Source organism: Hippocampus comes, unplaced genomic scaffold, assembly GCF_001891065.2.
Source record: "Hippocampus comes isolate QL1 unplaced genomic scaffold, H_comes_QL1_v1.1 scaffold132, whole genome shotgun sequence".
Lineage (NCBI taxonomy): Eukaryota > Metazoa > Chordata > Actinopteri > Syngnathiformes > Syngnathidae > Hippocampus > Hippocampus comes.
The window spans coordinates 4,013,621-4,026,721 of NW_017805467.1; the positions used below are offsets into that span (position 1 = coordinate 4,013,621).

The following is a 13,101-nucleotide window of genomic DNA, read 5'->3' on the forward strand; positions in this document are numbered from 1 at the left end:
TTTTGACATTTGCTGGTCTTTATAACTTGTTCAAGCCATTCCTTATGGAAGGATTTAACCTGATGGGAAGCATGGTACAAAGATCAATGATGAGTGGTCAAAATATTGAATACATTGAATATTAAATGTTTTAAAATGCAAGTTCATCTTGATTTCATTGTATTTATTCATGATACTGACCAGACTGAATTTCGGGTGGCCCTACACAGTCATGTAGTGGCGCTGGCCCGAGCCACTGTTAATGTAGAACAAGGGGCATGACTGGTTTTTGCGATGGACAATGTGGGTGACCATCCAGGGAATAATCGATGTGCACAAGCACCCTCAAAAAAGAAAAAAAAAAGACCAAAAAAGTGAAACTCAAAACAAAACGACTGTTTTCTAGACTACCACTCATTTCCATGTCAAGTTAGTGACGTGTGCACTTGGGCATCTTCAGTGTCACCTCAATTTGCTGCTGAGAATCATACAGGTTGTTTGTGTCTGAACATCAACATTTTCTTCCAGCTCTCCTAAAATGTTAAGTTTGGGGCCACTGTGCTCATGATAAAACCAGCCCCCTCGACTCTCTACAGGAGAAGCAGTTGTGAAAGTGAATGGATGTATTAATTCGTGCATTTTCTGCATTGTCAATTTGAAGTATCCTGTTTTAGAAACAAGAGATGAAAATGAAAACTTTATTAGATTCTTTGATTAATCAAAATAATCGATGGATTAATCGATTTTTTTTTAATCATCATTGGTTGCTGCCCAAATTGAAAATCAACATATTGAAAATCAGAAAATCAGACATTGCTTTTCATTTGTGGTTCAACAGAATTATTTTATGCAGCAAAACCATGAAAAGAATTCTTATTCATTGTGGTCTCGCTGATCATTTCAACAGCGGTGGGTGAACCTTTTAAAGACATCAACGTCTGAATCTTCCTACATATATTCATTATGTAGGCGATTCATTAATCATCTCATCATGTTCACAACATATTCTGCACTCTCAAATTGTCATTGCAAACCACAACCAAACAGCAAAGCTTAACACAAAGGCAAATCAAACATAATTACCAGGGCAGGAACATAACTTGCATTTAATGACGAGTACAGAAAAGCTATTAAAGTGATAAAAGACTTGGCTTTCACTGACAGAGAGGAAATGTGGGCAAAATCCGAGTGATCAACATAGGCCAGGCAATATCCCCATTGTCAGAACCTGAATGTAGTTTTGTCAATGCAGCACTACTGCAGTCTGTGACCATGTGCCAGGCAGCCATCGCTTGCATGAGCAGCTGCATGAGCATACATTAGTCTGCCACAGAAAGCATTTCACAATCTAACAAGGAAGTCCGTACAACCCCTCAGTGAATTATGACCATGATTCCACTAGTAGCCATTTACAATATTTAATGACTCAAATTACATCACATTTTTTGCTTAAAAAAGGCCTGTGATATTTTAGCATAAAACTATTTTACATCGGCACTAGTTAACCTATAGATGTGGAAACGACAGGATATCAGAAAGAGAGCGATTCAAGGAATAGACATTCATTACACTGATAATGAAAGCAGCAACATGATAAGATTTCCCAAAATAAGTGTCAAAATGGTGAATGTGGTTGGAATGGGCTGTTCAACCTGAATTCTGTGCACAGAGAATTTTCAAAGAATGTTGATGAGTTCCAGAGAAAGTGTTTGTTGGGTTTTTTTTTTGTATATGCAGGAAAGAAAAAAATGCCTAGTTATCAAAAAACCGCCTCCAAATGTCAGTAAAATAGTACTTCATATCTCCTCGACCCTTTCGACTCTATGCTAGTTAGGGAACCCTTTCTCCAATTGGCTGACCCATTTTGGTAAAAAAAAAAATTCACCAATAACCTTTTACAGGCGGATAATCCTAAATCTACATGTCAAATTTACCTTGATGTTTCAAATGTAATCACTTCCCCTAAAACAGGAGTGGCCAAACATGGACTGCTCCCAAGTTGACTGCGAGGGGTGTGTTGTTCAACGTTCCCTCAAAGCTGCACACGTGAGCAATTGTGCATTGCTCTCACTCTGTCAGCACAACACCCACACCCACAACCACACTCATTCGTTCATGTCCACCCCATTTTAATCTACAAAAAGGACACCACACCATTCCCACCCCCCTTATAGTTTCACAGATGGTATTGCAACATGCAGGACAGCTGCCCTCCAGGACCTGAGTTTGACACCTATGGTATAGAGTCCAGGGGTGCCCAAACTTTTTGGACCGAAGATCGACTTTTCAATCAACCAACCTCCTGCGATGGTCCAGTTACCGCACACGCACATACACACGCACGCCGTGATGAGCAACAGCCTGACATGGAGGCATGCGACACACTTTGGCAGCCTATTAACTATTGTAGCTCACGCTTACCGTTTTAAAATTCTTGTCTCTGCCCTCCAGATTCCCATTCTTTGCCCGTGCCCTCGGTGAATTGTACACGAAACAAACTCTAAATGAGAATAATGATAAAAATAAAATATATAGCGCAATAGCGCTGATCACAAGCTGCAATTGCAGACTGCTGAGCACTAACAACTTCGGGTGACGCAGGTCACGCGGCACCGTAGGTTAAAGATTTACCCGCTTTTTTTTTTTTTTTAAATACGTTTTGTGAAAATGAGACTGATAGGATGATTAGGGTGCAGTGTACATTAACACAAAAATATATTACTAACATGCACAAAGACACAAATGGTTTTGTTTTTTTTTTCTCCTGTACACCCCTCGCGATCGACTTGGGACCAGTCCGTGATCCACCGGTCGATCACGATCAATGCAATGGGCACCCCTGGTATAGACTATTGTACACTTTGTATGTAGTATAAGTGTACTCATGTGTGTGTATATATCTATAGATATAGATGTACACACACACACACACACACACACACACACACACACACACACACACACATACACACACACACACACACACAATATCATAGAAGCATACAGTGACATACAGGACATACACTCAGACTCATGGCGACACACTGATCCATTCAGGAGGTGCAAAGATGGGCGTAGTTTACAGACCCCTTAAATGAGGCTCTTTTGCACATGTCATGGGTCAAGTGACTAGATCTTTTTTTTTTTTTTTTAAATTAAATTGCATGTTTTGCATTTTCCATGAATGGACAATGTGGGATTATTCTGTACAGATTGTGTTGGAATTTAATTATGCTTAAAATGACCTGTGCGCAAAAATAAAAGTAACAAAGTAGGTCTGATTTCATTCGTGTCACATCTCTATTTAATTATATGTTCTATTGTGATATATTGGTGGTTTGAATTTTTTTTTTTTGTTTGTTTGTTTGGTTTTTGGTAACATACCTACATCATGTAATTTGATCTGATCTCAGGTTTTGGACAGGTGTGATAATGGTTTGGCCAACGTTTGCATGCCTGATATTGCTCACCGTGGGCCAATGAATGCCCAGGGAGTTTGTGTGAATGCTTGGACACTTGGAAAAGTAGAGGCAATATTGGTGTGCGCGTGTTATTATTATTATTATAATTATTATTATGTATTTTTGTGTCAGTGTACGCTATAGCTTGCGGACCCTACCAGTCTCATGTTGGAAAAAAAAGCTGGTCACGTTTGTACGTTACTAAAACCTCACTTGTTGTCCCTTCAAACAGGGCACCGCGCTGAATCAGCAGCCGGGAATTTGAGCTCACTGGTCAACCCTCTACGCTCCCCAATCGGAGATGTGGGGGCAGTGTGTGTTGGATCCCCAAGTTGGGTGGACGCCGCAAGAGAAAAACGCCACTGGTTACATATTCATTATGTGCGGCCGCAATCTTGTTTCTTGTTTTATGTTGAGTGGGAAGAAATTTCATCTGTGCTGCAGCACATTTGACAATAAAGTTGTATCCAATCCAAACATCATCCAGCTCCACTAATTGACCCGTTGATGAGCAGTGACACCATTAGCAACTACATAACCTAACTAATACCCTACAAACATGAAGTGGTGTTAATACAGAAGAATTGTGAATGATTTAAAAATAAACAAACCACAAAATATGAAATCCATCCTTAGTTAAAAGCCAGTAACCATTTATTTAAAAAAATAAAATAAAAATAAGACCTGAAGGCAATTACCACTTAACTTAAGCTCTGTATAGTTTTTTGTTTGTTTGTTTGTTTAAAACGATATATATGAGTTGATCATCGTACACAGCGAGGCAGTAAATGAACTACTAACCCAGAAAGCGAGCCAGAACCAGAGTGCCCCAGGATCCTTCCATCTGTGGAAGAGAGGCACCTTGGCTGTACACATTCACAGCCTCGAGCACAGGTCATGGTCTTTCATGAAGGCTGAAACAGTATTTCTTAGCAAGACTATGCACTAAACGGGATGTCTATGTAATCAGTAGCGTCCGACCGCATTGTGTTGAAGAATATTGACGTCGGCCAGCAGGATTTCCTGTATTGGCTGTGTTTAACTGTCCCAATCACAAAGCGTGACGAAAATAGCAGAAAACAATATCCTCCCATCAATTAGAGTGATACAGTGTGCCTCTCCCCATGGACATCAAGAGAAAAAGGGGCCCACATAACACAACATACCTGACGAAAATAGCAGAAAACAATATCCTCCCATCAATTAGAGTGATACAGTGTGCCTCTCCCCATGGACATCAAGAGAAAAAGGGGCCCACATAACACAACATACCTGACGAAAATAGCAGAAAACAATGTCATCGCATTAATTAGAGTGATACAGTGTGCCCCTACATAAATTATATGGCACGGCAATGTACTAAAATACGTAAACTTGTAAATGAAAACAAAAGGTTTTCCAGCTCTAAAAAAATGCCCACCTCCCCATGGACATCGAGAGGAAAAAGGGGAGAGTTGTACTGAAAAGAGGCAGTGCCAGATTAATCACTGAAGTGGGGGGAACACATAAATATACGTATTTATTGCACCCTTTGATAATGGAGGGAGGATATAGTAAAAGAACACTGTAATTATAATACAATAAAATAACAGACATGTACGACCGAACTGTGGCGCAGTGTGCAAGGTTCTGTTCCTAATTTTATTGAATAGCTGAAAATCGGCAACTAGTTTTGCTGCAATTTGAAATTTGAATTGCAAATGAATGACATTTAATCATTTCAGCTGTAATTGCCAATCAAAACTGCCACGAATCAGGTTTTTAACAACAAACATGACGTTCTTGGATATGAAGTAAGATCCAGCCAGTTAATCCAACCTATGTAGTACATATACGTACATTCTATTTTAAAATAATACCGAGCTACATGATTTCAGATGTACCTGAGGCTGAAAAGCAAAGCATAGAGAGTCTCTGCTGCCGCAGTCTCTGCCTCTGAAATTGCCACACACACACTGTCCTTTAATTCTATCCCTTTTCCTCTCTTTTTACTACTAAAATATCACGACAGTGGCCAGGGCAATGTACTTCTTCCTAGACGAATTCAACACAATACAGTATATTCATCCACACATCCATTATGTATACTGTTGATCCAGTTCAGGGTTGTGGGGAGTACAACGCAGGCATGGCCTCAAAACTTTGTTTCCTGATACAAACACAGAGGATCACAATTTTTCCGTTGCAGCATGTCGGTAGGTGTGTTTGCAATCGTACAGCTCGGTCATGGTGCTCAGTGTGCACTTGAACTTGATTGCTTTGCTTGTGTTGTGTGTAACAAATTCAATTTGCTCTTTGGGGCTTGATGCTTCCCTGCCTCTGCGTTATGGCAACGCAGGGCAGATTAATTTTCCATATGAAAATTAAGTTAATATATGATTAACACATCATGGCCAGTTGATGTGGAGCCAACCATTCAGAAGGAGAGAAACAAGATCAAAGAAATCCTTAAATTCAATATGTAAGGTCAAACTATACGTATTATGCATGGCTGTAACCATGTGCATATTCTTGCTCTTTGCCTGTTTAGAACAATTCACTAGGTGTCAATAAACTCATCCATTCAAACCTAAATGCAAAACGGGGGGGGGGTGTTATTCACCTGCTTCTCTCATTTTCCTGCAGGTGTTACCGTTGCTCTGTGCACACAATTGGCTGCAACGTCTGTCGGAAATTTTAATTTGGCATGTCTTGACTTTCTCCCAGCATCGCAGTTCTCCTCAGTCATCATTTCTCCTCATTTTTTGTGCTTGCCACAGTCTCTTGCTAGCAATAGTTAGGAGTTTCAACCGTTTAGCTGACTATATAACAAGAGATCCACTCGGATTCAGATCGTAAAAGGAAGGAATAAAAGTAGCAGGACAACAGTGGGAGAAAAAAAAAAGGATGTGAATGGGCTCTACACTAACTTTTGCACTGGTAAAAGTGGTGCGACCAATATTTCAGTTGGTTGCACAAGCATAGATTTGGTCGCACCCTTTTGACAGCATGTATAGCATGATCATATTTGCTGAAGTATAGTGATCAAAATTGGCATAGCGTAGTTTCACATTATATTAAGGTGGAAAGTAACTCAAGATATATTTGAAGAATATTTTGCTCCAACAAGAACTTTGTTTGCGACAAGCAGCGGCTGAAAAAGCAGACCAATTATTTTGTATAACTTTAAAAGAAGACAAAAAAAAACCAGAAAACGATACCACAGAAAAAAATTAAAACATCAGTAAAAAGCAGAAAATACACAGTAATAGCTGACAGCATTTTTTTTGTATTAGTTGAACAAAATACTATAAAGGTACAAATTAGAATGCTTCTGATAACATAAAAACTACATTTTGCACATTTTTAAACACAAATTGAACATGGAAAAAAAAATCATCCATTTCATAATTTATATTCACGCCACGGCACCAAAAGATTTGTTGTTCATTATTTAAGCCTTTGGGGAGTGTAAAATCTCATTGGCAGCATGATTGCCAGAACCGTCCTGGAAATAGATCGTCCGTTCAGGAAAATTAACAGATTTTTTCCAAAATTCTCGATGGTCACCTCACCCACATTTATATAAAGAACATGTAGTACAGTTTATAGAGGCTGGTGAAAACTCTGTATGTCCAACCAATTTTTTTTCTCTTCTCTCTTCCATTTGTTCACTTATTTTGCCTTTGTCTGCGGCCACAGCGACATAGAAGAATTTGAGGTAGCAGCAGCAGAAGATTGAGGGGAACAAATTACGGTCATTTTTTGTTGCCTGACTCGTGTTAAATAAACACATAATAGAAAATTAGATCACGGCTCATTTTACGTTTTTCGTTTTCCAATTTTTAGCTGAAAAATGGGACATCGCTCGTTCCGTTCTCGGGAGACTGCAACACTGCCTCTTAGTGGCTGGAGGAAATATGGCCTTTCCACACATCTGAATACCTGAAACCTGTGCGTGAGAATACCTTTTAATGGCATGTGTCGTTTGTCTCAAAAATAAACGTGCATGTCAGCTGATCCACAAATGCACATTCAACACTTTACAAGCAGAATTGAATCTTTACAAGCAATAAGTCATGGTAAATGCACACACACATTAAAACCAACAACATATGTGAAAATCAAGCGTATATTTGTGGATCTGCAAAACAAGTGAAAATCTCATATGCATGTGGATCTTGAAAATGTGAAAATTGCGGATATAAATGCAGCCATCCATCCATCCATACATTGTGTGTTTTGAAACAATGTAATCCAATTGAGTTTGAGAATAGTGAGAATTTAAAATTTCAATAAACTTATTGGGACATATATCAAACAATGAAGTGCGACTGGAGACCAACAAACCAGAAACCAAATGCTGAGTTTTAATCTTTTGATTTTGATTAGTATTTGCTAGTAGCAATGTGTTCAAGAGATCTTATTGAACGTAAAACTATTTGTCCAATGGCATGGATGGAACCTGTGGTGATAGACTAACAATTTACAAGACATCACAGAAGAGAAATGAAGAGATAACGTGTTTGAGTACATGTAGTTACGCTGCCACTTATGCAAGTATTTAACTGTGCAAATTTAGGAATTCGTATCATGAGATATTTAAAATGGCTGAAACGAATAGTCTATAAAATCTGTTGACAACACAATTCACACTCAGTACTGACTTAAGGTAAAAATTAGGATTCATTTTAATCAATAAATTCAATTTATTGATCAAATTAATGCGAACTTTGAATACACTTTGAATACCTGTACACCTCAAAGAAAATACGTTTCTATGACGGTAAATATAACAAAGCTTTTAAACGTGGTTCCATATTAACATACATTTTGGAACTAATATTCAAGTTTCTTCAGGTGAACTGCACCTTTGCTGCGTTAGCTTGAGTCAAACAACTGCGCCAACGGGAGGGCTGTCACATACATGGTTCGAACAACCCGTGCGACGCCTTCACAAATAAACATGCGTTCATAACGGTGGTTGAATAAACGTAAATTGAAATAAAAGGTGATTTATGACCTGTGAAGACTTCTGTGAAGACATTTATATTGCATTGTCCTCCCCCGGTGTTTAAGTAGCGTCCATCCGACAGCCTCGTAGGTTACTCCAGTGGTCTGCTCGCTGTAGTAGAAATGAGCGACGCTTTCCAGAGTACACTCCCGTTTCCAACCTGCGCAAAGATGATTGGCTACCAAGCCCGTCATTCAGAGAGAACCGTGAAGTAGGCATAGCAACCGTAAAAAGGCGTTTTTAAGAGTGAATACTAGTATCCTATTGGTTGATTAATTCCATATGAAGACACGCCTTGGCTCAGCTGCAGATATTAGATAGCGTTTGTCATTTAATGGTGGCTTCTCTTGCTGTAACTAAGAATATTGCCAATTTACAACGCGGGCCAAAGTCTGTGAATATCATTAGCTTCAGTTTGATACCACTCCCACATACAATGCTTTGCAGTGAATGCTATTTGTCGTGACCGCTATTCACTGCTACTTTCAAATTCAACTGTAGACAATCCTAATTAGCAAGCGACGGCACCCCCACCTGGATTATGACACCAACTACATCAACATCACTAAACTAGGCATCTGAGACACTCCTTCACCTTCACCAATGTTTCTCAAAACTTCATTGAGCCAAAACATCCGTTTTAAAATTTCACCACCAATGTCAAAAAGTTTAAATACTGGGGCAAACAAATACTGAAATAATGATCTCGTCTCAATTTACTTTAATGGAATTGGTGTGGCTTGGGCCTCTTTAACTGCACGAAAATGTCATATTTGCAAGCAGCCATGATTTCTTTTGTTGTATGAATGGCAACATGTCAATACATGTACGCAGGTTTATTGCACGTTTTGCCACCTAAAGAAGAATAGTTAATTATTCTGCCGCTCACGACAGCGCTGCAAGGGGCATGCAGAGGGCCCGTATCCCCATGCATCCACCCGAGAAGGGTCATTCACTGAGATAAAACACTTCTATTCTCTATACAGACATCAAATAGAGGCAACAGGAAGACATTTCCCCTTGTAGTTCAATACTTCAATCAGCCGGGCCACAAACAAAATGCTCAATATAATTGAGAATACAGATTAGTCCCCTGCTGGGATTCTAGCTCACATAGAGGAGTCTCTGGACAAAGTAGGTTTATTATTTGACAAATCAGTGTATAATTAAGACAATACACATGTGAATTATGGAATTCATGACTCTTTCTTTCCTAACTTAAAAAACGACGATGATCTCCTCCAAGGAAACTGCACTGAACATTGCACATTGTGCACAACACAGTGAGGCAGGCTCTTGACAATCCCACTGTAGCTGTGGAAAACATTATGCTCAACATCAATGCCTTCTTTTCCACATATTCCAAAAGGAGAGAACGACGCAATGAGTTTTGTAGGTTTTGTGATGATGATGAAAACATTGAAAACAATGACACAAATAAAAATGTAACACTGCTACGATTGCTGCGTCCACAGGGTCTGCTCACTGTCATGGGACTATGCTGATGCATACGTATATGGCACGCATGCTCATATTTCATGTTTTATAAAATTTTTATCATTCATCTGACTCGGAAGTGAGTGGTCCTATGTGGCCCACCAATAGCACTGATGAAAAACTGTGGCTCCTTCCGGCCTTTACATTACCTATCCCTGATCTACTGGTTGAACTTAATATAACAGGAGTGGAGAATTAAATTTGAAAACAGGGCCACATGAGAAACGGCAACACTTGCCGAGGGACAACTCAGCATGCTAACCAACAACTTTGTCTATATTATTTTTAATGTATTTAGAAAAAGCTTTTTCTCTTGTTTCAATAAATTGCGACGTGTGTATGTTTGGATTCTTATTGTTTACACATGCATCCATCCATCCATTTTTTTTATCCGCTTATCCTCACAAGGGTCGTGGGGGGTGCCGGAGCCTATACCAGCCGTCTTCGGGCAGCAGGCGGGGGACACCCTGAACCGGTTCCCAGCCAATCTCAGGGCACACACAGACAAACAAGCACCCGCACTCACACTCACACCACGGGACAATTTAGAGTGTTCAATCAGCCTGCCATGCATGCTTTTGGAATGTGGGAGGAAACAGGAATACCCAGAGAAAACACATGCAGGCCCAGGGAGAAAATGCAAACTCCACACAGGAAGGCCGGAGCTGGAATTGAACACGGTACCTCTGCACTGTGAGGTCAATGCGCTAACCACTGGAACACCGGGCCACTGCAAATACACATTTTAAAAAAAATTATAAAGAGTCATTAAAAAAACAAATTACATGTTCACACTTTTAAAATGAGAATAGTGAGTTTGTGCATTAACCGTCAACACATTAGTCGTTCCTAATCAGGACTCTCAAATAAATTGAAAAGTGTGAAGTATTTTATTAAGAGCAATGTATAATAATACAGTGATGACTTATAATACACCCTGTATGGATTCGTACTGCACATTTATCTTTGCGTAGAGTAATGTCAGGCATCCTGGCCCTCTCCCTATCCCTGTGCAGGAATTAAGAATGTTGCTAACATAAGGACCACTGACGTTATTTTTGCTTGCCTTTTTTTTTTTGGTTTGTTTTTTTTTTCAGAAAAAGTTGCTTGGGGAGTTCGGAAAAGACGCTTTATATTGTGGAAACACGGTGTAGTTGGCAACACTTCAGACATGTAGCTCTTGCTCACTACCTCGCTTGTATTAGTGTTCACACGTGCACAAAAGCAGTACAGTACTTTCAAAATAAAACTAAACGTTTTACTATTGACTTCATTGTGACTGTGAGGGACAGTCATAACAGGTTTGTTAAGCAGTATCTTCAAATGTACTAGCCACTGTGAATGAATTCTACTGTAAGTTGCTTGTAATGGTTGATGTCGTACATTGAAAATCAATGTTAGTTGATTATTATTGTCCTACAATAAATCAGTAGTAAATGCCCAGTGTGTATCTCATTCCAGGGCAAATAAAGTACCACTAGCGCTGAGATAGAGATACATTTTTCACAAGGATGATGATTTGTTTTTTGTATTTTTCTTGCAACAATTCTTAAACCATCCCCCTTTCGACTGTTTTTTGGTCTTTTCTTTGTTTTCGGCTTTGTGCCTCGTTTGTGGGTTGCTTGTGCAACTTTCATTATCTTTGTTATCCTTTGTTCTCTGGTGGCGTTCAACCTCGCTGTGTTTTTCCTCCTCTGTTACTTTGTGGCTAGCAAGCTCTTTATCTGTTGCATGATTATGTTCACCAGATTGGCCACCACTGGTTTGGACATCCTCCGAGCTCTTGGTAGCAGGTGGCACTTTGTCCAACAAGCTCAATTCAGACAGTTTTTTCTGTCGCTCCAATTCCTTTTGTGCCTGATTCGATGCAACCTGCTCCATAATCATCTGCCGCATATTGGAGGCTCTGCGTTGTTGAAGCTTGAAATCTAAGTCTCGTTTCCGTTGCTCTATTTGTTGCTGAAAATAGTGGTCTTTGGAGGGAAAGTTCTTAAACGTTTGTGTGAATGGAGTGGCGAGCGATGCAGGTGTCATACTCGTTCGAGTCACTCCAGTTACTTTAAAATCATACTCAGCTGATGCAAAAATGTTCTCCATTCGTGGTCCATCAGTGGCTTCTTGTTTCGTAAGTGCTGCTGTGGTTTTGTCCTCTTGGGGTGCTATTACGCCATGAGAACATGTGGCTGTGGTTTCCTCCTCGTCCTCATCTTGAGGTGCAGCACTAGGTTCCTCTTCATCCTCTGCCTCCTCCCAGAGTACATCACAGTTTTTTTCCTTACCCTTTTTTTCTTGAGGCAAACCAATGGGTTTCTCTTCCTCCTCTTCCGATGTTGTATCAGTGATTCCCCATTCGGGTTCTGAAGTTGCCTCCTCCTCCAGAGGAGCATCATTTGTGCTGTGCTCCCTAAGTCCTGCATAGAACTCAAGCACATCGGTTGAATGAGTTATATCTTGCTCCATAGGTGCTGCATGCAGAAGTTAACAGATGAAGCTCCTTTCGGTTATGTGGCTCTTTTATGTGGGTAAACTGTGTTGACGAGCCATAAAAACGTACTCTGACCAACCTTATTTTAACCACCCATCCATCCGTTGCCCAAACCTCTGATCCTCATGAGGGTCGCGTAGCCAGAAATATGAACACCGTCTACGCCTGCGTTATGTGACGTCATAAAAACAAAAAAATCGCCTTGAAATTCAACAAACAGGGAGGTTGACGAAGGTGCAGCGCGAGTTTTACGGACCTTCTATGCACGCCCACATTTTTATTGACAGGGATAAGAGACTCCCTGGGGGCCACAAACAAGAAATAAAATACGCGAAGTGCTGCGAGAATACCAAACTGGCACAGAAACCTGAGTAAACAAACAGGCTGTGCAACGGTAATATACGGTTGATATAATGTGAGCACGGTAGGCAAACTGTATCAACAGTATATTGTTTGACTGCATGAGTTATTAACGGCTGTATCGGGAGAAAAGGGAGACACAATCATGGGCGTCATTAGGCCTATTTTAGGGAGGCTTCAGCCTCCCTAAAAATGTCTTTAGCCCCCCTAAATAATTTCATTGCATTATTTAAAAAAAAGTATCATTTATTTTTCCTGTACTTTTGCTAATATATTGCATCAAATTCAATGTAATGTGGCCATTTTAAATTATATTTCGATAACCT

At 39.9% G+C, this 13,101-nt stretch overlaps 2 protein-coding genes across 3 annotated transcripts in view; both read right to left on the reverse strand.

Annotated features, from left to right (window-relative positions):
* The window catches only part of fcho1 (FCH and mu domain containing endocytic adaptor 1), a 38,685-nt gene extending 30,120 nt beyond the window's left edge, over positions 1–8,565 (reverse strand). The window contains exon 1 of one of the 2 annotated variants that reach the window (XM_019875282.1): positions 8,443–8,565. The gene's annotated coding sequence lies outside the window, so the exon portion shown is untranslated. The remainder of the gene's footprint in view (positions 1–8,442) is intronic. The other variant, XM_019875281.1, reaches the window with a different exon arrangement.
* A 2,232-nt stretch (positions 8,566–10,797) lies between these two features.
* Positions 10,798–12,756, reverse strand: LOC109519022 (FK506-binding protein 3-like). Its single transcript, XM_019875262.1, has 2 exons — positions 12,495–12,756; positions 10,798–12,395 (listed from the first exon to the last, which is right to left on the reverse strand). The coding sequence occupies exon 2, from the start codon at positions 12,388–12,390 to the stop codon at positions 11,434–11,436; it is 957 nt and encodes a 318-aa protein (XP_019730821.1). The 5' UTR covers positions 12,391–12,395; positions 12,495–12,756; the 3' UTR covers positions 10,798–11,433.
* Between the last annotated feature and the right edge of the window lie 345 nt (positions 12,757–13,101).

Bases quoted from the DNA above. Each gene is read 5' to 3' on its own strand.
- LOC109519022 (XM_019875262.1), bottom strand. From the start codon at position 12,390: ATGGAGCAAGATATAACTCATTCAACCGATGTGCTTGAGTTCTATGCA.